Source organism: Seriola aureovittata, chromosome 15 (assembly GCF_021018895.1).
Source record: "Seriola aureovittata isolate HTS-2021-v1 ecotype China chromosome 15, ASM2101889v1, whole genome shotgun sequence".
In the NCBI taxonomy this organism is placed as follows: domain Eukaryota; kingdom Metazoa; phylum Chordata; class Actinopteri; order Carangiformes; family Carangidae; genus Seriola; species Seriola aureovittata.
In genome coordinates, this window is record NC_079378.1 from 20,759,724 (window position 1) to 20,778,257 (window position 18,534).

The 18,534-nt window shown below is 42.3% G+C and overlaps 2 protein-coding genes across 5 annotated transcripts in view; one reads left to right on the plus strand and one right to left on the minus strand.

Annotated features, from left to right (window-relative positions):
* Positions 1-12,342, plus strand: part of mark4a (MAP/microtubule affinity-regulating kinase 4a) — a 29,855-nt gene extending 17,513 nt beyond the window's left edge. The window contains exons 12-18 of one of the 4 annotated variants that reach the window (XM_056397066.1): positions 1,001-1,187; positions 2,375-2,586; positions 3,928-4,031; positions 5,131-5,415; positions 7,113-7,195; positions 7,867-7,915; positions 8,023-12,342. In XM_056397066.1, the coding sequence (XP_056253041.1) occupies positions 1,001-1,187; positions 2,375-2,586; positions 3,928-4,031; positions 5,131-5,415; positions 7,113-7,195; positions 7,867-7,915; positions 8,023-8,359 (1,257 nt within the window). In that variant the 3' untranslated portion in view covers positions 8,360-12,342. Of the gene's footprint in view, positions 1-1,000; positions 1,188-2,359; positions 2,587-3,927; positions 4,032-5,130; positions 5,416-7,112; positions 7,196-7,866; positions 7,916-8,022 lie in introns of all 4 variants that reach the window. The other 3 variants (XM_056397065.1, XM_056397062.1, XM_056397063.1) reach the window with 3 other exon arrangements.
* ckma (creatine kinase, muscle a) lies at positions 12,167-16,104 on the minus strand. Its single transcript, XM_056397067.1, has 8 exons — positions 15,947-16,104; positions 14,413-14,620; positions 14,075-14,229; positions 13,769-13,901; positions 13,348-13,519; positions 13,092-13,215; positions 12,801-12,990; positions 12,167-12,677 (listed from the first exon to the last, which is right to left on the minus strand). Exons 2-8 carry the CDS (start codon positions 14,603-14,605, stop codon positions 12,499-12,501), a joined length of 1,146 nt encoding a protein of 381 aa, XP_056253042.1. The 5' UTR covers positions 14,606-14,620; positions 15,947-16,104; the 3' UTR covers positions 12,167-12,498.
* Positions 16,105-18,534: the final 2,430 nt, after the last annotated feature.

The following is an 18,534-nucleotide window of genomic DNA, read 5'->3' on the forward strand; positions in this document are numbered from 1 at the left end:
TTACAGTGATACATTACTTTGACAAATAAGTTTCTTTATTCAAATTTGTTTTAATATATCAAAAAAAATTTACCTTTTAAACGCAAGATGGTTTAATATTATTTTAAGGGTCCCATATTTTACACTTTTAGAGTGTTTTATTTGTGTTGATCCATAAGAAGATATATTTGCTATTTTAAGAACCAAAAACCATCTCAGTGTAGTTTTACATCTCCTCTTGCAGGCTTCTCTCTGGAGCTCTAGCAACAACAGGCCTTTTTGTTTTGTCATCGCAAAGTTAACAAAGTCCTGATGGCTCGTTTTAAGGCACAGTTCCTGAATACAGGTTGTGTGCATTTCTCTGTGGACTAAGAACTTTGATACTTTTACAGTAATTATGATTTGATTTATAATTTAATATAGAACCTAGACTTGCTTTATAATAAAAAAAAAGATGTGGAAATCTCACTTTATACAATATGGGACCTTCTGGGAATTTCTGTACTGCATACCTCCACACTTTCTTTCTACATCTTCAACATGTTTGTTTAATGGATCATCAACTTTTTTATATAGCTCTTACTCTCCTTCCCACAAGTAATATTATTAGATAATAATTCTAACTTGAACTTGACCATGTCTCTGAGAAAACTATGGCTAGCTGGATGTACTACAGTCAAAAGTTTGATGGGAACCCCCACATCCTCTCGCTCTATCAGGGTTGTGGTGCATGTATAGATATATTGATAATGGCGTTATCTGGCTATGAGCTCTAGGCTAAATCAGGAGCTGCAGGGAATGTGACCAAACATTTAATACCAACTTAATACCAATTTTGGTGCTTGACAGTTTTTGAAACTCAATGCCACAGTCAAATTTTGGTTAATTCTCAAAAAGCACCAAGGTTTGATACCCAACCCCGCTTATCAGAGACTCATTCATCCTTCTCTTTATGCTATTCAGCTTATCAAGCGTCATATTGGCTCACAGTTCTCTATCCAATATGACTATAACATTACAGGAAGGCAGTGAGGCTCGAACAGCTAGTAGCCTGTCCCTGGCGAGGGTACGACCCAGCCCCATCACCAACGGGACCAACAAGCACTCCTCAGCCACTGGCTCCTCTTCCTCTTCCACCTCCTCCTCACATAGCAAGACCCAGCGCAGTGCCTCCACTTACCACAGGCAGCGACGACACAGTGACTTCTGTGAGTCTCTTCTCTAACTTCTTCATTCTTCAGGCGTTACAGTTACGGATAAGGAATAAAATTCTATCAGAGCTACAGCAAATCCGTGCAGTTTTCATCTTAAATAAATAGTGCTTCTTATACTGTCTGCAATTCAAACAACTGATAATATTGCTTTAACTTGCTTTAATGATTTGTAATGAAAACTTCAGAATGTGAAACAATATACATGTATCAATCGTGTTTTATCACCAGTGTGTGAACGGGTTGCAGTGACATTTGTGCCCACTGCCGAGTGCCTTGCCTCAATGCCTCTCTCCCACTCTCCTACAGCACCAACATTGTGCAACAATAGCTAATATTAGCTTAGAAATAGAATCCACTAACAACAAATGACCGGCTCCCAGCACAACACAGACTCCAATGCAAACTTCATGTAAACATGTCATCTAGTGCATCCCATCTGGTCAAATATGGCCGACGTCAGGGGGAAAACTAGGGTCAACATCAGCTGATAATGATATTAAGCTTTATACATCCTGTTAGACGTTAGACAAACTAATGTGGTCTAAAATATAATTTATAATTAAATTATGATAACATTGTAACTTTAGCTACATCATCTATCAGTGTGATGCTGGTCAATCATGTTCAGTCTTATAGTCGGACTGGCCATCTGCTGGGATAAATCCTGGTGGGATGCCGCCTCGGTGGACTGTCAGAAAATCTATGATTGTACCTGTCCGTTTCTTGTCCCTCTCTGTGCGCCTGTCATTCAGGGTGCACAAGAGAGTACACCACGGGCATGTTCCAGTGAATAAGTCCAGGGCATCATGCTGCCAATGCAACTCCACATGGTGTAGCAGTGAAAGAAAGATAGACTGATCCTACTTCTCCTCCTGGGAATTGTTGAATTGGCACTGTCCAAAGGCCATACAGGGCTGAGTTTCTTTCCCAGGCTGACCATCACATCACTGTTTTGGCCGATTCCCTCCCTCACTCGTACCTACCTATGGAGTGTGAGCACGAGCACAAGCAACAGGATGCTGACTGCAGTTCACTTAATAGCCACCAGGGTTAGGGTTAATAGCAAGGGTTTTCCGAATGTTACATATAACCACTTCCATCTTGCATAATTCATTGTTTTTGCAGAATACTCCTTATATGAGTCTCTGTGTGTCTGTGCTCTGCTGTCCTCCACAACAAAGGTGGGCCTTCCATGCCCGTCATGCACCCCAAACGGAGCCCGACCAGCACGGGCGACCGAGAGCTGCGGGAGGGACGAATGCCTTCACGTAAGGCCAGTTGCAGCGTGATGGGGAGCCACAGCCTCCCTCCCTCCAGCCCAATGGTCAGCAGTGCCAACAACCCCAACAAGTCTGAGATCCCAGACCGCCGCAAAGACATGACTGCCACCACAGTAAGTGAAATATTTCCTCCTTAAGTAGGGAAGAGACAGTGTCTTTCAAATGATGTTCTGTTGGCATTCAACTTAAGGGGCCCAGGCCACCAGGGCCCCTGAGCTTTGAAACAATGAAGCTGCAGAGATTTGGCTTTCGTGTCAACCCTGACACAGTTTGCCACCAACATCATACCACTTATTCTCAAGAGTCATAACTGAAACACACAAACATTATAACCACAGTGTAATCAGCAGTGAAATCAGAATCCAGTGTACATCGAGAATAAATACAGATCTTTGCTCATCGTCATCAGATTCAGTCTTTCTTCAGTATCAAAGTTATCCAGCTGGTTGTTGCCTGTACAGTGTGAATAGGAACTGTTATCAGACAAAGGCATCAGCACTTTCCATTATACGGATTTGCCAGAATATAAACAAAAACACAGGGGTGTAGATAGTTTAAAGTTCAGCTGTCAGACATCCAAAGAGGTTCATCCTCAACGTTTCACCAGATGTGTTGTGCGGTGCAAGATAAAACGTGGCAGATGTTGCATGTGTGTTATTTTCTCCTCATAATCAGATATTGAAGCATGACACTTGACAGCAGACAGACTCTTACAAGCTCAAGTGAGGGATCATCACAGAAGTGCACTGAAATGGCAAATGGAGCTTTTCAGATTTTTGTCATTAGCTTTCTTATTTTATAATTTTTTTCATTTTTCCCATGAGCTAACTGATGCATTGACATGCTCTTTTTTAAGCTATGTCATATGGCCCAGTGAGCTCACTTTTTTTTAAATCTCTTTTTCATTTTCTCATCACAGTCAGTTTATACTAACTTAATATTCACCTTGGCTTCCTCCTATCACATTCACAACCTCCAGTTTTTGTTAAAAAAAAGCATGCAGTTCAGACTTGTATTTTGCCATTGTTAAATATTTCTCATATTTTTTTTTAACTCAGGGTTCAAATACAAGTCGTGCTTTATTATTTGATTCATATTTAAAACACTGAAATGTAATTTGGTATATTTCATGATAAGTTACACATATACATGTATGTATGAGAAGTATAATTGGCAGTAGAAAATGAATAAACACAGAAAATGAAAGAGTCTAGATGATTTCTTCTGTAAATCCCATCCACTCCTTGTATAGACCCATGTAAAGATATTATTGTGGAATAAACAGAAATAGATACAGATGCAGAATATAGTAACATTGCTAATATCACTTTTTAAATATTCTGAGACATAGTGCTTGAGTGTGGTGAATGTGACACTAGAATAATGTGGATTTCTCTGCACTGAATTCCAAAATGACTCAACATCTTCTTCTCACCTTATTCTTCTCTCTGTAGAATAACATCCCTGGAAGCGCCATGACACGCCGGAATACATACGTGTGCACAGACCGCTCAGGCGCTGACAGACACTCTCTCCTGCAGAATGGCAAAGACAACAGGTAACACTTATTGTTGAAGGTTTCAATATTTATAGTAGTTCAGATTTTTCATAGATAGCATGTTATACTTCAAGTGAGTGTACCAGCACAAATCATGTGCATCTATGGTGAAATGTTAACATACTGTAAAGACAAAAGGTCTGACAGGTAGGCACGTGTGTGTGTGTGTGTGTGTGTGTGTGTGTGTGTGTGTTGTGTGTGTGTGTGTGTGTGTGTGTGCGCGCGTTTGTGTGTGTGTGTGTGTGTGTGTGTGTGTGTGTGTCATAGGGATGGCTTGTCTAATCGGGGACAAACCTGTGTCCCCAATTTGGAGAAAGCCGACTTTTGGTTCAGTGGTTATAGTTAGGGTTAGGGGTACATGTAATGTCCTCAAAAGTGACAGAAGTGTTTGTGTGATGAGCCAACATAGGCATATAGCTACAGGCCAGATATTGTGCTGAATAGAGATTGTAGCTGTTTTGTATGCTGGTATGTGATCAGTGATTGGATTTCAAATGTGTTGTAGGAACAGGTGAAAACAGGGTTTAACTGAAAAAATGAAAAAATGTACAGTACTGAGTATATTTGAAATGTTTTTGTTTGATGATGGAAATAGCTGGAAATATGGTCAAATATTTAAATATTTATAATAATACAACAACTGAGACTAAAGAAGTGGACTCATTTAATTATTATTGTTTATTTATTATTAACTGTTATTATTATTATCAACAATGAGCTAATGGACACATGAATTTCCCCTAGGGGATAAATAAAGTATCTATCTATCTGTCTATCTATCTATCTATCTATCTATAGATAGATGCCACAAACCAAGAGATAATGTCGTTTTTATTCCACACTTCATCCTTTTCAAAATGGGGTGCCTACATTACCTACAATGCAACTCAACCGCTCACAGTTATGCTAGTAGCGGCTAATGTAGCCTTGATCCTTCAGCCACATGCAGATATGAGGAGCAGGCTACAGAGGCCTGATTCATTCACTCCCCCCAGATTTTTTACTTGATGCTGAAGGATTTTTATCAAAGGAAATGATGAATAGAAGTGGTTTACTCATGGCTAACTTAAGATAAAATCATTTCTCTTCTTCTCTGCAGCTCCTTGGGCCACCGCATGCCTGCAGCTTCTCCCTCCACGCTCAGTATTGCCGGGGCCGGAGCTGCCTCCTCCTCCTCTTCTTCGGATCGATGCCGCCTGACCCGAGGCTCCACAATTCGCAGCACCTTTCACGGGGGACAGCTGAGGGACCGTGGGCCCCCAGTTTACTCAGCCCCACCCACATCACCCACTCTGTCCCACCATGATGCCAGCCCCCTGCCCCACGCCCGCACCAGGGCAACCTCCAACCTCTTCACCAAGCTGACCTCGAAACTCACTCGCAGGTAGATGTACACTTCGTATCACATATCACATCGGCAGGCCCAGGTCATGTTTGTGAACAGCGAACTCTAAACACCAGAAACACACCGGTTTTTTGACGCAGTATAGTTCTTGATTGTTTGTGACAGACAAAAACAGTCTCCTCTCACAGATCAAAATATCCAGTCAGTATTATTTAAAAGATAAACATTTTAAAGGAATAGTTAGAAGTTTGGGGAAATATGTTTATTCAAGTGTTAGATAAGAACTGGTCATCATATGTGAAGCTGGAGCCAGGATATGATTAGCTTAGTGTAGCGTAAAGACTGGAGGTTTTTTTCTTTATTGCAGGAAGAAAGAAACCAAAGCATAAAAGGACAAGCTGTAGTTTTACAGGATTATGTGCTTTTCGCTAAGCTAGCAGTCTCTTGTTGGCTATTTACTGAACTACTTAATTATTAATAATTAATAATTAATAATATTCATTTAATTTATACAAGATTTCACTATGTTTAGATACGAAGATCAATACCACTATCACATCTGTGCACTTTGGATAGAGCCAGACTAGCTGTTTCCTGCTGGTTCCAATCAGATTCCAAATTAAACTTCTGGCCCAATATATGCCTGGGTCCTCGGCCCAAGTCTGGCCCATATACTTCCACATCTGGGCAGAGTCTGGCTGCTATCCACCGGTATTGACTGACAGCTGGAAGATTTTCTGTGTGTGCGTTCACAATTGGTCCAGATGTGGAAGTAGCTTCTTACATTCGTGCTGTATATAGATTCAGATTCAGATCCACGGAACTGGGCGTATACTGGGCGAGAAGAAAACAAGCATGTGGCCAAAGTATGGGCCGGATAAATTTTGTTGTGGCTAAGTTAACATCGTCTTTGATGCAGCTACATATTTAGACATGACAGTGGTATTTATCTTCTTATGTAACTCCCAGTAAGAATGAGTAATATTTTCCCGTTTCCATAGTCAAACTATTCCCTTAACTACAGTTGTCATGAGTTTAAGTTATACTGTCGTGGCTGGAATTTAAGGTTTTTAGTTATATTTTTCAATCTGTTTGACCCCCAACCTCCAAATTTTCTTTCCTTTTGGACAAGATATTATCAGTTGCTACAATTCTTCCTACCTCTGTACACTCTGCATAGCTTCCATTTTATTACTGGTTCCCACATGCTCTTACATGGTCCAAGGGACACCAGGGCTCTGATGCATTCTTTATTTTTAGTAGCCTCTAATTTTTACAATTTAGCATTTGAGGCTTGGTTTGCCATCAGGGATAGTGTAAGATTCACTTAAAATCCCATCAGATATATGAAATGACTGTTGCTTTGTTGTTGTGAAGTTCTGCCTATCAGCCTGGGCAGAGCAGAGTGTGGATCCATGCTTATCAGAACATTTTATTCACCCAGGCCTTTTGGCAAGCCCTTCTGTGGCCCTGGATTATCCTCTGCTCCCCTCTCCCTCCTAGTCGTCATAATCACACATGTCTAATCTTATCAAACCTCAGCTTTATCCTTGCCAATCAGCTCCTGCGCTGCGCTCTTTTTCACCACTTGCTCTCCTGTGATTCAATTATCTTCTCTCTTACCCTCCCCACCCCAACCCCAACTCCCCACCCCCACCCAACCCCTTGCTCTTACCCTGTATTCCTTCTTTTTCTCCATCTTTATCTTGTTCTGCTTTCCCCTGTCATGGCATCAGGGTCAACCTTGACCCGTCCAAGCGCCAGGGCTCAAACAAATCAGTCTCGGGTTGTACTCTTCCACAAGGATCAAAAACAGTTAGTAAGTTCCCATGTCTCGCTTCTTTTTTGTCTACCTGTTCTGCCCCATCTGTCTGCCTGGTCATGCGGGAATTTGCTCCAGTCCGTGAATGCCTGCTATCTCTATCTATGAATTATTGCTCGTCTGCATGACTTGTTAATCATCTTGATATTGTCGAGGTCTCACACACTTGGTTTCAAGCATGGTTGCAATCAAGGAAAAGTTCATTTGACTTTTGTTTTTAGCCTTCAGTTTCAGGATCAGTGTGTCATTGTCAGCAGAGATTGACTAGTCTTTTACTGTATTTTCACCCTGAACATACCCTTAGAAATGGTGTTTTATGTTTTCATTTTGTATTTGTGGTTGATGGGATAAAACTCATTGTATGTTTATCTCACATGTTGTTGGGAACGATGGATGGGATTGTGTTGTTCCACACACAAACATGATTTAAAGTCAAAGGATTGCATTATATCTGCATGCTGTAAAAGTTGTGACTGAAAAACGGGAAAGTGCATTCCTGTAAGTGGGGGATGGGGCACACTGTTCTACACATCACGTGCTTCTTGTTGTTGATGCTTGCTTGGTCTTACTGTGTAATATCCACCGCTGAATGCCATCTCATCTGAGAGTTGTGCGTTGGTCATTGTAAAACAGTGGATTACCTCCAACTCTGCCCGTTTGTCTTACAGGGTCACAAATGAATCTGAGGGAATCAGGAGATTTGCGGTCACAAGGTCAGTACATGTGTTGCAGTTGCATTGACTGCACTTATGAACTGGATTATGAGACCAGTAGTCTGAGCTATGGTTCAACGATTTTTTCTGGTTTTCCTGCCTTTTCCCTAGTTGCCATTTACCTGGGTATCAAAAAGCGCCCGAGCCCCGGGCCGTCGGACGTGGCTGGGATCTGAGAGGTGGTGGGCGGCGGGACCCTGCAGAGGTGGTACTGGCTCTGCGGGAGGCGGCGCTCGGGTGTGGCTGCCAGGTCCACCATGCCGGCCCCTTTCTGCTCTCCTGTACACACGGCGTGGCAGGGGGCCGCGTGGCTTTCGAGGCCGAGGTGTGCCATCTTTCCACGGGCAACTCCGAGACTTCTAATGGGGTGCGCTACACGCGACTCTGGGGGGCACCGCTAGCTTTTCGGGACATTGCCACCCAAATCTCTAAGGACCTTGAACTTTGAACAGAGGGTGTGTTTGCGTACGAGTGTGTGTTTTTGTGTGAGTGAGTGTTGATGTGTGTGTGTGTGCAAACAGAGAGGGGTGGAAATAATTGAAGAAAAAAAAAAATGGAGGGGCTGGACCCGAGAGAAAAGACTTCTCCTTCTGTCTCTTTCATGACTACCCCCACCTTGCGCAAACACACACACACATACACACACAGATGCACACACACACCTGACCCATAAAGTCACATAGACTGAGGCACCCCCTCTCCACCCAATCACCCCACCAAGCTCAGCCAACGTCTTCACTGAGCTACTGCACCCACTGGACCTGGATCAGACGGAACCTAGTTGAATATTTTTTATTGCTACTCTAGCCATAATGACTCTTTATTTTGTTATTTATTGCTCTGATCATTGTTTTTACCCACTGTCACTTTCACCGCCACAGAAACACATCATCTCTTGTGTACTGGACGTCATTGACAAGCCAGTCCTTTTTTTAAATTGTTCTTTTATATGTCACCGTTACATACACTGGTCTTTTTTTTTTTCCTTACGACGAATTATCTGCTGACTTCTCATCACCTGGGGACAGTAACGGGCACAAACGTGGAGATGGTCAGATTCAGTGATAAGACGAGCAGCCGCTGAGGGTTGCGTCGCTGTGATTCGTGTACATACAGCACTGACGACTGCACTGGATTAAGGTCAGTGGGAGCAGGGTTGACAGGCCTTTGAAGCAGCCAATCAGAGGCTGACATGAAGCACAAAAAACAATCAGAGGCTGATTCTGACACTAATGAGCCAGTGACATCGTGAACTTGATGAACTATTGGAGTTGTCGCCTCTCAATCACATTAGCTTCTCTGCATGAGATGAGCAGAAATGAAAATGTAGATAAAATTTACTGAGAAATGAACCTCTTGGTTTCATGCATCAAAAAGAGGAAGACTCTTTTAGATTCATCTTGCATGAATATCAAAATTAAATCAATACAGCTGATTTGGTTAAAGTATTATAAGGTTATAGAACTTACCATACCATAATTTTCATATAAGTTTCCTATACTGGCTGTTTCAAAGAATGAAATGGACTTGAGATACCCACAAGGACAACATGCACATTACATGCTGCTCTCTGATTGGTTGGATTCATTGCCTGTCAGCGCTGGTCAACGGCATTTTGGATTTTCCATCCTTCCCACTTCGTTTCATCCCCTTACCTTTCTTCAAAAGCATCGCACTGAAGGCACAGCAGCAGCGACACATACCTGAGAAACTCTGTCTAACTCAAAGCCCTCGAGCGTTGAAATCTTTCAAGGCAATTAAAGCGAGGCTGAGCTACAAATCTCATCCAAAACATCCCACCACAGAATAAGAGACACTGTAATTCTGGTGTATTTTCAGTGCAATGCAGTTCTTTGGTTCTATTTTGTGCCATGTGATCTCACCTCAGTCATCACGTCAGTATGTCGATGGGAAACACCAAAAGTGGATCAGCCAAGCAGTGAAACCTCTCAGATTACACATTCACCTTTACACACATAGAGAAACACACACTTCCGAGTGTCCACCCTCTTCTTGTTGTGGCACACAGTATATAAACTGGTCTGTCCATCGTTGATGACTGTGGGGATCAGGGGGGGAGTGTTCTGGATCTGGAAAAGGCACGATGAAGGCAGTGTGGACGGTATTTTCTTCTGTTTAGTCCGTTGCCTTTAAAGTGAACAACCCCCAGCGCCTTCATACAGTACATATTTAATGTAAAAAAAAAGAAAAAAAAAGAAAAAAAGAAACTGAAAAAAACTGAGAAAGCTTTCTATTCTCCCTCCCTGTTTTTAGTGAATAACATACTGTGGTATTTACGTAGGCTACAGAGATCATGTTGTTTGGCTGCTAATTTACTGTTAATACTATCTCTCAGTTGTGGCTTTGCTCACAGTGGCCCAAAACATCCCCCTGCCCCACCCCCATTTCCTTTCCCCACCCATGATAAACTCTCCAACTCCCTAAATTTAACAGGGATGCCATCCTGACCTGTCCACACACATATGTACCACCAACTTTTTTCTATCGTCACAATGAGCGTTTGGCTTTCCTTGGCTCTTTGTTTGAGTCCCTGTTTTCTCACAGGAAGACACTCCGCCATCATCCACACTCTCACGTCGTAGACCCATGTATGGCATCTTCTCAGTCCTGTTTGGTGTGTGCTGTTTCACCGAGCCCGACTGGGGAAGGCTGGTTTTGACCTGTCCTTCCCCTCAGGGTGAGAAGCAGAAGCCAATAAGGGCACCAGGAGTCTGTCCTTGTCCTCTCCCTGGACGTTACTCATTGTGGTGTATATTAGCATTAGGTAATATAGACCTCAATGCACTTTGCTTTGACTTGAATCAGCTCCTTCCAGTGTACCTGTATAGGTAATACCCAGAACTAGCCACTGGAGGGCGCCAATGTCTTAAATGTGAAACACTTCAATTTGTGGATATTTGCACAGGTACTTTATTTATTTTTTAGAATAATATCATTAAAAAAAAACAGGATTTATATCAGTCAGTTGATGGCTGTATATAAAATATATGAATATAGTATATATCTTAGAGCTCAAGGTTTATTTATAGCTAGAGCAAGGGAAGTAATTCTAGTTTAAAGCAGTTTCTGTCAGTGACAATGGGGAACAAAACCAACCTGCAATCCTGCATGACTTCAGAGTTTGGGTTTTAGGGTAAAAAATGAAACATGATGCACACCTAGGATTGGAAGCTTTGTGAAATGCAGACACAGTAAATTTTTAGACAAAGAAAATGGTGCTAGATGCAGCACCAGGTCCTTCCCCCCTTTCACAAAAACAAACAGGACGGTTTGGGTGAAGCACAGTGACTTCACTCCACCTTGTTTGCTAGAGGATAGATTCAGTACATTCAAGAGGGCTTCTGAGATCGTAGAAGTATTTAGATATGCCATGAAATGTACCACAACATACAGTGTATAAGAGAAGTATTGTTTTAGATCCAGCAAGGACATTGGGAATAAATTGTGCAATTTTGATTGCCAGTTCTATTTTAACTTGAATTTACAGTGAGTCCCTGACATGTCAAAAGCCCTGGGTTGCATTCAAGCCATAGAAACGTTATGTCAATGTCTCCTGATTGCAAATATGAATCAGGTTGTTTGCAAAGCATTTCAGTGGAAACTATTGACGTGAAACAGACTGAAAAGCAAATAGCTTAGTATAAAACAACTCACTCCTCGCATAAGAAGGATGAACATTGTCTTAAGGTGGAAACTACTGTGAAACATGGAGTTTTTTTGACCTGAGTGTTGAGTAAATGCTTGTGTACCTGCACAGAGACAGTGTGTCACTGGTCTGGTTCAGATGGTGGATGGTACAGTATTACAACCCCAGGGGGCTCAGTATTTAACATGTACTGTCATTTCAAAACTGATTTTGGAAACAGTTGATGTTATATGCAAAAGCGACAGAATGACACACAGTTTGACCTGTATGAGTAATTTTACATTGCTCCACTGTTTAATTCCTCCCCTCAGAAACAAACTGTAAACTGAGATTGCGTGATTCTGGTATAAAAGGAGAACATGGAGCTGAAGATTAATAAAATTCACTGATGTTGGCATTTTTCTGTGTCTTGTTTTCATAGTTATAGCACACTATCTGAATATTTGTCAGTGGTTTTCTGATCATCTGACAAAGTGAGTGTTAATATGTATGTGGAGATTATATCTGCTAACATCACAATATAGTTAATAGCTTTGATCTTTTGCGATACCCAGTTTCTAATGCTGCAACAAAAAAAAGACCAAAATATTTCATTTAGTTGTTTCATGGGGCACGTTTTTATTGAACAGTATACACAGCTTCAATAATTGTTACTCTTCATAACAAAAAGTAGGTGATGCCACATCTGCTAGGCGAGCCCAGCTCAGTGGAGGCTGATCCCAGGATGTTACCAACCAACTCAGGAGAACGTGAAAAAAAAAGAACGAAGGACAGAGAAAAGAAAAAAAAAAAGCTGGAAGGAGGAAAATGAGGTGAGCAGAGTCAAGAGTCTCTTGGTGAGCAGCTGTTTCCTCTGCATGCCCGTCAGCTGACTCGATTGCACGGTCATGGTCACGAGAAAAACATAAGATTGTCCCGCTTTACTTCTGGGCAGGGATCATGCTGTCAATGGCCTCTCCCTTCTCCAGCTTCTTCTCCATCTCAACCATGAGCTTGACACCATCAACCACCAGCTGGACCTGTTCCACCTCGGAGGAGCCCAGACGGTCGGCGTTGGAGATGTCAAACACACCTCCCACGGAGGCAGTGTCCACACCACCTAAAGAGGACCGAGGACAGAGGATGAAGTACAGCTCAGAATGCTGTTGACTCTGCAGAGATGTTCATGGACCGGCCAGGCTGATCTAAAGGTGTAAAAGCTAGAGAGTGTGCGTGTGCATACCTGTGCCACGCTTCTGCAGACGCAGCCTGGTGAGGATCTCATCGAACTTGGCATGTGTGCTCAGCTTGGGCAGCTTGACGTGGACACCACCACGCAGGCCAGTGCCCAGGTTGGAGGGGCAGGTCAGGATGTAACCGAGATGCTCGTTCCACATGAAGCCGTGGTTGTGCTTCTTGAAGATGGCCTCAATCTGGCAGATAAGAAAGAAGGAGAGTCAGAGAAAGATCCATCAGCAATCCAGACTGCTTTCACTAAGTCAAATCATGTGTTGACTTGTTATCAATGTGTTACCTTCTGCAGGCCAGTGCAGAAGCGCTTGAAGACCTCCCTCATGTTGCCACCCTTCTGCATGGAGATGACACGCAGGTGATCCTCCTCGTTCACCCAGACCAGGAAGGTCTTGTTGTCGTTGTGCCTGGATGGAGATGGATGCAAAGCGTCAACATAAAACACAGGCAATACAGAAACATAATGAAAGTGTAAATACCACACAGTTTTGAAAAGTGTTTCCACAGTTCGACTGCTGACAAGAAGGCATCATACTCACATGATGCCTCTGCCATCGGGCCAGTCGCGGGCCATACCGGCGCAGGTCAGCAGGGGAGAGACAGGCTTGTCAAACAGGAAGTGATCATTGATCAGCTGCTCCTGCTCGGCATCAGTCATGGACTTCAGGGGGTAGTACTTTCCCTTGAACTCACCATCCAGGCTGGTCAGAGCTGCAGAGATAGTTGTAGTGTTAGGCGATTATTCTGCGATTGTACCGATTTCAACAGGAACTTTGAGGCAGTGGGACATTTACACTGATTCAGCATAAAACCAACAAGCAGAGTGTTCCCTTGTTGAATTCATTAGTGTATATTCCACCTCTTATCCTTAAATGACAGTTTCCATTCTGTAGGAAAAGACCTATAATTTGGCAGTAGCTTACTGCCCAACCTTATGTGCACATGTTATTTCCGGCTTACCCTCAACGGACAGCCTCTCAATAGCTCTGCGCTCGCCGCGGCTGTTGTGGGGGGGCAGGGTGAATCCCTTGATGCTACGGCCAGTACGAACACGGCTGGACAGAACATAGTTGGGGTCCAGATCATCACCACCCTGAAAACAAAATGATGAAGTTTGATTACGAGGATAAAAAGTCCACAAATTTAAGGAACAAAGTATCATCATCCGATTAGTTAGACAGTAAGTTTTCTCTCATTTATTCTAAGTTTCTGAGGAGCTTCACTCATGAAAACAAGGCGCTTTCTGCTCTTTGTTGAGTACTGCACCTTCAGGTTCTCGAAGTTCAGGTCGGTCTTGTGCTTGTCAGTGGCCTTGTATCCACCATGACGGTCGGAGATGACGGGGTCCAGCAGACCCTTGAAGACCTCATAGGACTCCTCATCACCAGCAACGCAGCCAACAGTCATGATGAAGGGGTGACCTGAAGACAGGGAGCAAGTAGGAAGGGAGGAATTAGAAAATGGGTCAGAAGATGAGAGCTTCTGTGTAGTGTGATGAAAGCTGATAATGAGTATTTGATTACATGATTTTATTCACAGCCAAAACTAAAACAGTGTCTGAATGATTTTATGATTATAAATTGAAATGTCTCTCTGGGCCTCACCGGGGTTGTCAACACCAGTCTGGATGACATCATCCAAGGTGTAGCCACTGGGTGTCTGCTTGTCCCTCATCTTGCCATACAGCTCCTTGGTCAGGACCTTGGCCATATGGTTGTTGTGCTTGGACAGGTCGGGGAACTCCTCCTCAACTTTGTAGTTGAGTTTGAAGTTGTTGTGGGTGTTACCGAAAGGCATGATTGCTTTCTAACACTGCAAAGAGAGGGAAACACAGGATAAACAAACTTAATATGAGGCTGATTAAAAAACAGTTCATCCTGATTTGACAGCATCTGTGAAGCTGATCTGAATATCCACAACTTTTCCTCAGCATTTGGAGATATAGGATATTCTGCAGGACAGCTGCAGAGTTTAAATGGTGTCAGCAGAGGAATCCTGGTAACAAGTGTCGCTCGATTCTCAACAGCTCAAATGTCCACTTGAAATAGAGAAGGGGGAGGAGCGCATGTTGGCTGGGTATTTATAGCATCAGCACATCTGACTGTAAACACTTTCTTTAAAATGTCTTCAGCAAATACACAACATTTCAATTCTCTTGGCACGCACACAACCCTAGTACTCCGGTTTACATGTTGACACAGAAACACACATGACAAAGTCTTTGCTGGTCATGTTCTACATACGTTGGCCTGTAGAAAACACTCATGAATCACTCTGTATCACCGCTCGACCAAAAGGATCAAACACTTACTGCATCACTTAAAATTGTCACTATGCTGAGGGCCTGACTGACGAGCTACAGATGGTATCTTCACTCCATCTGCCATGATCCAGCAAGATCCCTTAACTTCTAATTATCTATAGGTATGTACATGTTGCCTTTCTCAATTTGTTTGCCTTGATAGGCTGTTCAACTGAGTAATAAAAGAATGATGCACGCAGTAACGCACTTGTTACATCACATGAAACATGATCTTTAGTGAACTACAGTATGATATTTTGGTAAACCATATTGGTTTATAAAATTAGAATTTTAGATGCAGTAATCGCTTTGCTAAGAACAAATATCTTGTTAGCTTAAAGCTCAAAAATCCATCTTAAAAGTGTAACTCTTAAATCAGTTACAGGACATTCAGGGCCTTCAGGCAATATCTCTTACATGTGTCAAACTGTGAACCACCTGTCTACATAAATAACTGTCCAAATGAGATAACCATTAGCAGAGAGCAAGAATATATGTTAATACAAGTTAACAATGCAACACCATTGCTGCTACTGCTATGTTAAAACAACATACTCGTGCTCATTTTCCCTTAACTGAAAACAATCTGACAAAATTCAGTGACCTCTGATACCAGTAGCTCTCCTTTTGCAGATAATGCATCATATGGATTCAGACATCCCATGATTGTTGTGTATTTATCCTTTGATTTCTTCGTGGACAAAAAGCTGCCAAAAATAGTTACATTTTTGCCGTTCTAAATGTTTAGATGGTTCTCCAAATCCACATATGTCTCCATATATCTGCTCCTCATTCTTTAACTCCACAAACTAATCATCGCTGTGATAATTCTTTACCTGCACACCAGACAAGAACAGAGGTAACAATCCTTGGGATCAGATCCTGTTCACCACAGCCAAAATAGGGGTCACCCAACTCTGGAGGTCTCTGCTCCCTGTTTATATACCAGGCAAACACTCAGCCATTGGCTTGGCCATTTTAGTGCCTACTGTGCCCTCATTGGCCAGAGCCTCTTTACTGATACTCTGACCAGTTGTGAAAGAGACGCATTTACATCTCAGTCATCCAAGACGGGTACTGCAGCTGCACCCTCACCACCCCTCACCCACCCTTGGCCCATACATAGCACCAGTTGGATGGTGGGAGTATCCAAGAGGGGAAGGGAGGAGGGGGTCACAAAGGTGGATGAGGGGTGTGTTGGGGGCAATTGAAGCAACTGAAAAAAGCTGAGCTTTACTTTTGCCAAACATGCCATGGAGATCAGGAGTCTTTGTGTCAGGCGCAAAGGTTGGTATTTTTTTGACTCATCAAATATGGCTGCCATGTAGAAATGTTAATAATAATAATAATAATACATTTGATTTATAATCGCCTTTCAGGACACCCACGAACACTTTACAGAGCAAATAAAAACATTTAAACAAGATAGGAAATGTATAAATGAATAATGAAATATACACTATATATATATAATATATATATATATATATATAAATACACACACATGCACATGCATTTACACATGCATATACACAAACATACGCATGTGTGTACTCATAAACACAAATAATAAAGCAACAATTCAACAAGGACAAACTGTACATCTCACAGAGCATCAAATGCTTCTTTGTTGTCCAAAGACGCATTTTATCCATCAGATCGTAGTGAGATTTTTCTCTGACTGCTTTCTGGATCAAGGAATGTTGAATTTCCTAAAATAAAATGTTAAAGGTTTGATCCTTAACAATGAGTAACGCCCCCTAAAGGCAGGAAAGTTTTGCACCATGAGTTGATATAATCAGCAGCAGCAGCTTGTCAGGTTACAATTGTTGCTCTTGGGATGGCAGTGGTCTTTGATCAGTCGGTCCACCGTTCTGGTCCAGACCAGAATATCTCAATTAACTAGATTACTATATGAATTGCCATGAAATTATGTACAGATACTAACGGTCCCAGGTGAACCGTTGACTTTTCCTTTTAGGCTTATATCACTTTTTGGGGTGTTGCTTTGTATGCCATCACAAAATACCATAGAGATGAATGCACATTTCTTTTGTATTGGATAGCTTTAGGTTGTGGAGATGTTGTTGCTATGTTCACCCCCCATATGTTGAGCTGCCAAGGAAACTATCTCGGACCAGCCATCACTCAGTGATGGCTAATTGATATGCCGGTTATCAGACATCAAATCCTTGATAGGATTTCTGACTGTCAAATGGAATGTTTAGGATGAAAGGCAATGCCATGTTTGACACATTAGCCTCATTAGCTCCCATCTTTAATACTGTGCTCTCTCAAATGTCTTGCACTATTTTACCAATGCTTATGCTCTGCAACTGCTTTCTGCATCATTTTAATAAAGTTGTCTGGAAGAATTGAAAGAGATTTGTAAGTTGCAATGTTGTCAGGGATTTCGTTTTTGCCTTGGTTGATGGTTTCCAGTCAAACTGAGCCTTATTATTTTAAAACCTCAATCTGTAATTCAAATTTAAATGAAAGTACCCCCCCCCACTAAAATTCAAAACTGAGGTTTGGAATCTGCTGCTAACCCGAACCCTCTCAAATTAATTGACAGGCCTGTTACAGAGATAAACACAAGACTAAAGCTATATCTACATAATTAACATTAAATTATTTAATTATAGATTAATTTAGACTGGTAATGTAGAATACAGAAAAACAGGTTCTCAACTCATGTTTACTCCACAGGAATCCATATCAATGAATTTGAATGCATGAATTTCTAGACAAGCTACATCAACCCCATTTTTTCAGGGCACCACACTAGTTTCCCGTCATCCATTAGGTATACCGTTTATCCTTTGAGGGTTGTGGAGGGCTGGAGCCAATCCCAGCTGATGTTGGGTGAGAGGCAGGGTTAAGTCCAATCCAGTCAAGTCCAGTCTGACATATGACAGGACTGACATATGGAGACAAACAACTATTCTCGCCTATGAGCATTTTAGAGCCACCAATTAATTTAGTCTTTGGACTGTGGGAGTCTCGGAGGAAACCCACACATGCATGAGGCGATCATGCAAGCTCCACACAGAGGCCCCAGCCAGTCAGCAGGTTTGAACCCAGAACCTTCTTGCTGTGAGTTGACACTGCTAACCACTGCATTGCCCACTATTTTTCCTGTGCCCAAATCTAAATGTATCTACACTGAAGAGATACTTAATGATGACACTATTGATGTTGTCATAAAACATGAATAAAGGTGGGTTGAGCTGAAATACTGAAGGTACATCAACAATTCAAATGGGGATCCATAGGAACGTTGCCACAGGCACTGTTGGGGGGGGGGGGGGGGGGGGGGGCATCCCAAAGAGCAGCCCAGTCAGAGGGATGTCCCAGCCAACTGTGACTGGCAGCTGACTGGCTTACACCTGCTCCTTCCAGTCCTCTATATCCTTACCACCCA

Excerpts from the sequence above, each read along its gene's own strand:
- ckma (XM_056397067.1), bottom strand. The coding sequence starts at position 14,605 with ATGCCTTTCGGTAACACCCACAACAACTTCAAACTCAACTACAAAGTT. Across the intron at positions 14,230-14,412 it reads GACTGGTGTTGACAACCCCG|GTCACCCCTTCATCATGACT; the intron begins GTGAGGCCCAGA and ends CCCTGTCTTCAG. Across the intron at positions 13,902-14,074 it reads TGAACTTCGAGAACCTGAAG|GGTGGTGATGATCTGGACCC; the intron begins GTGCAGTACTCA and ends TTTTGTTTTCAG.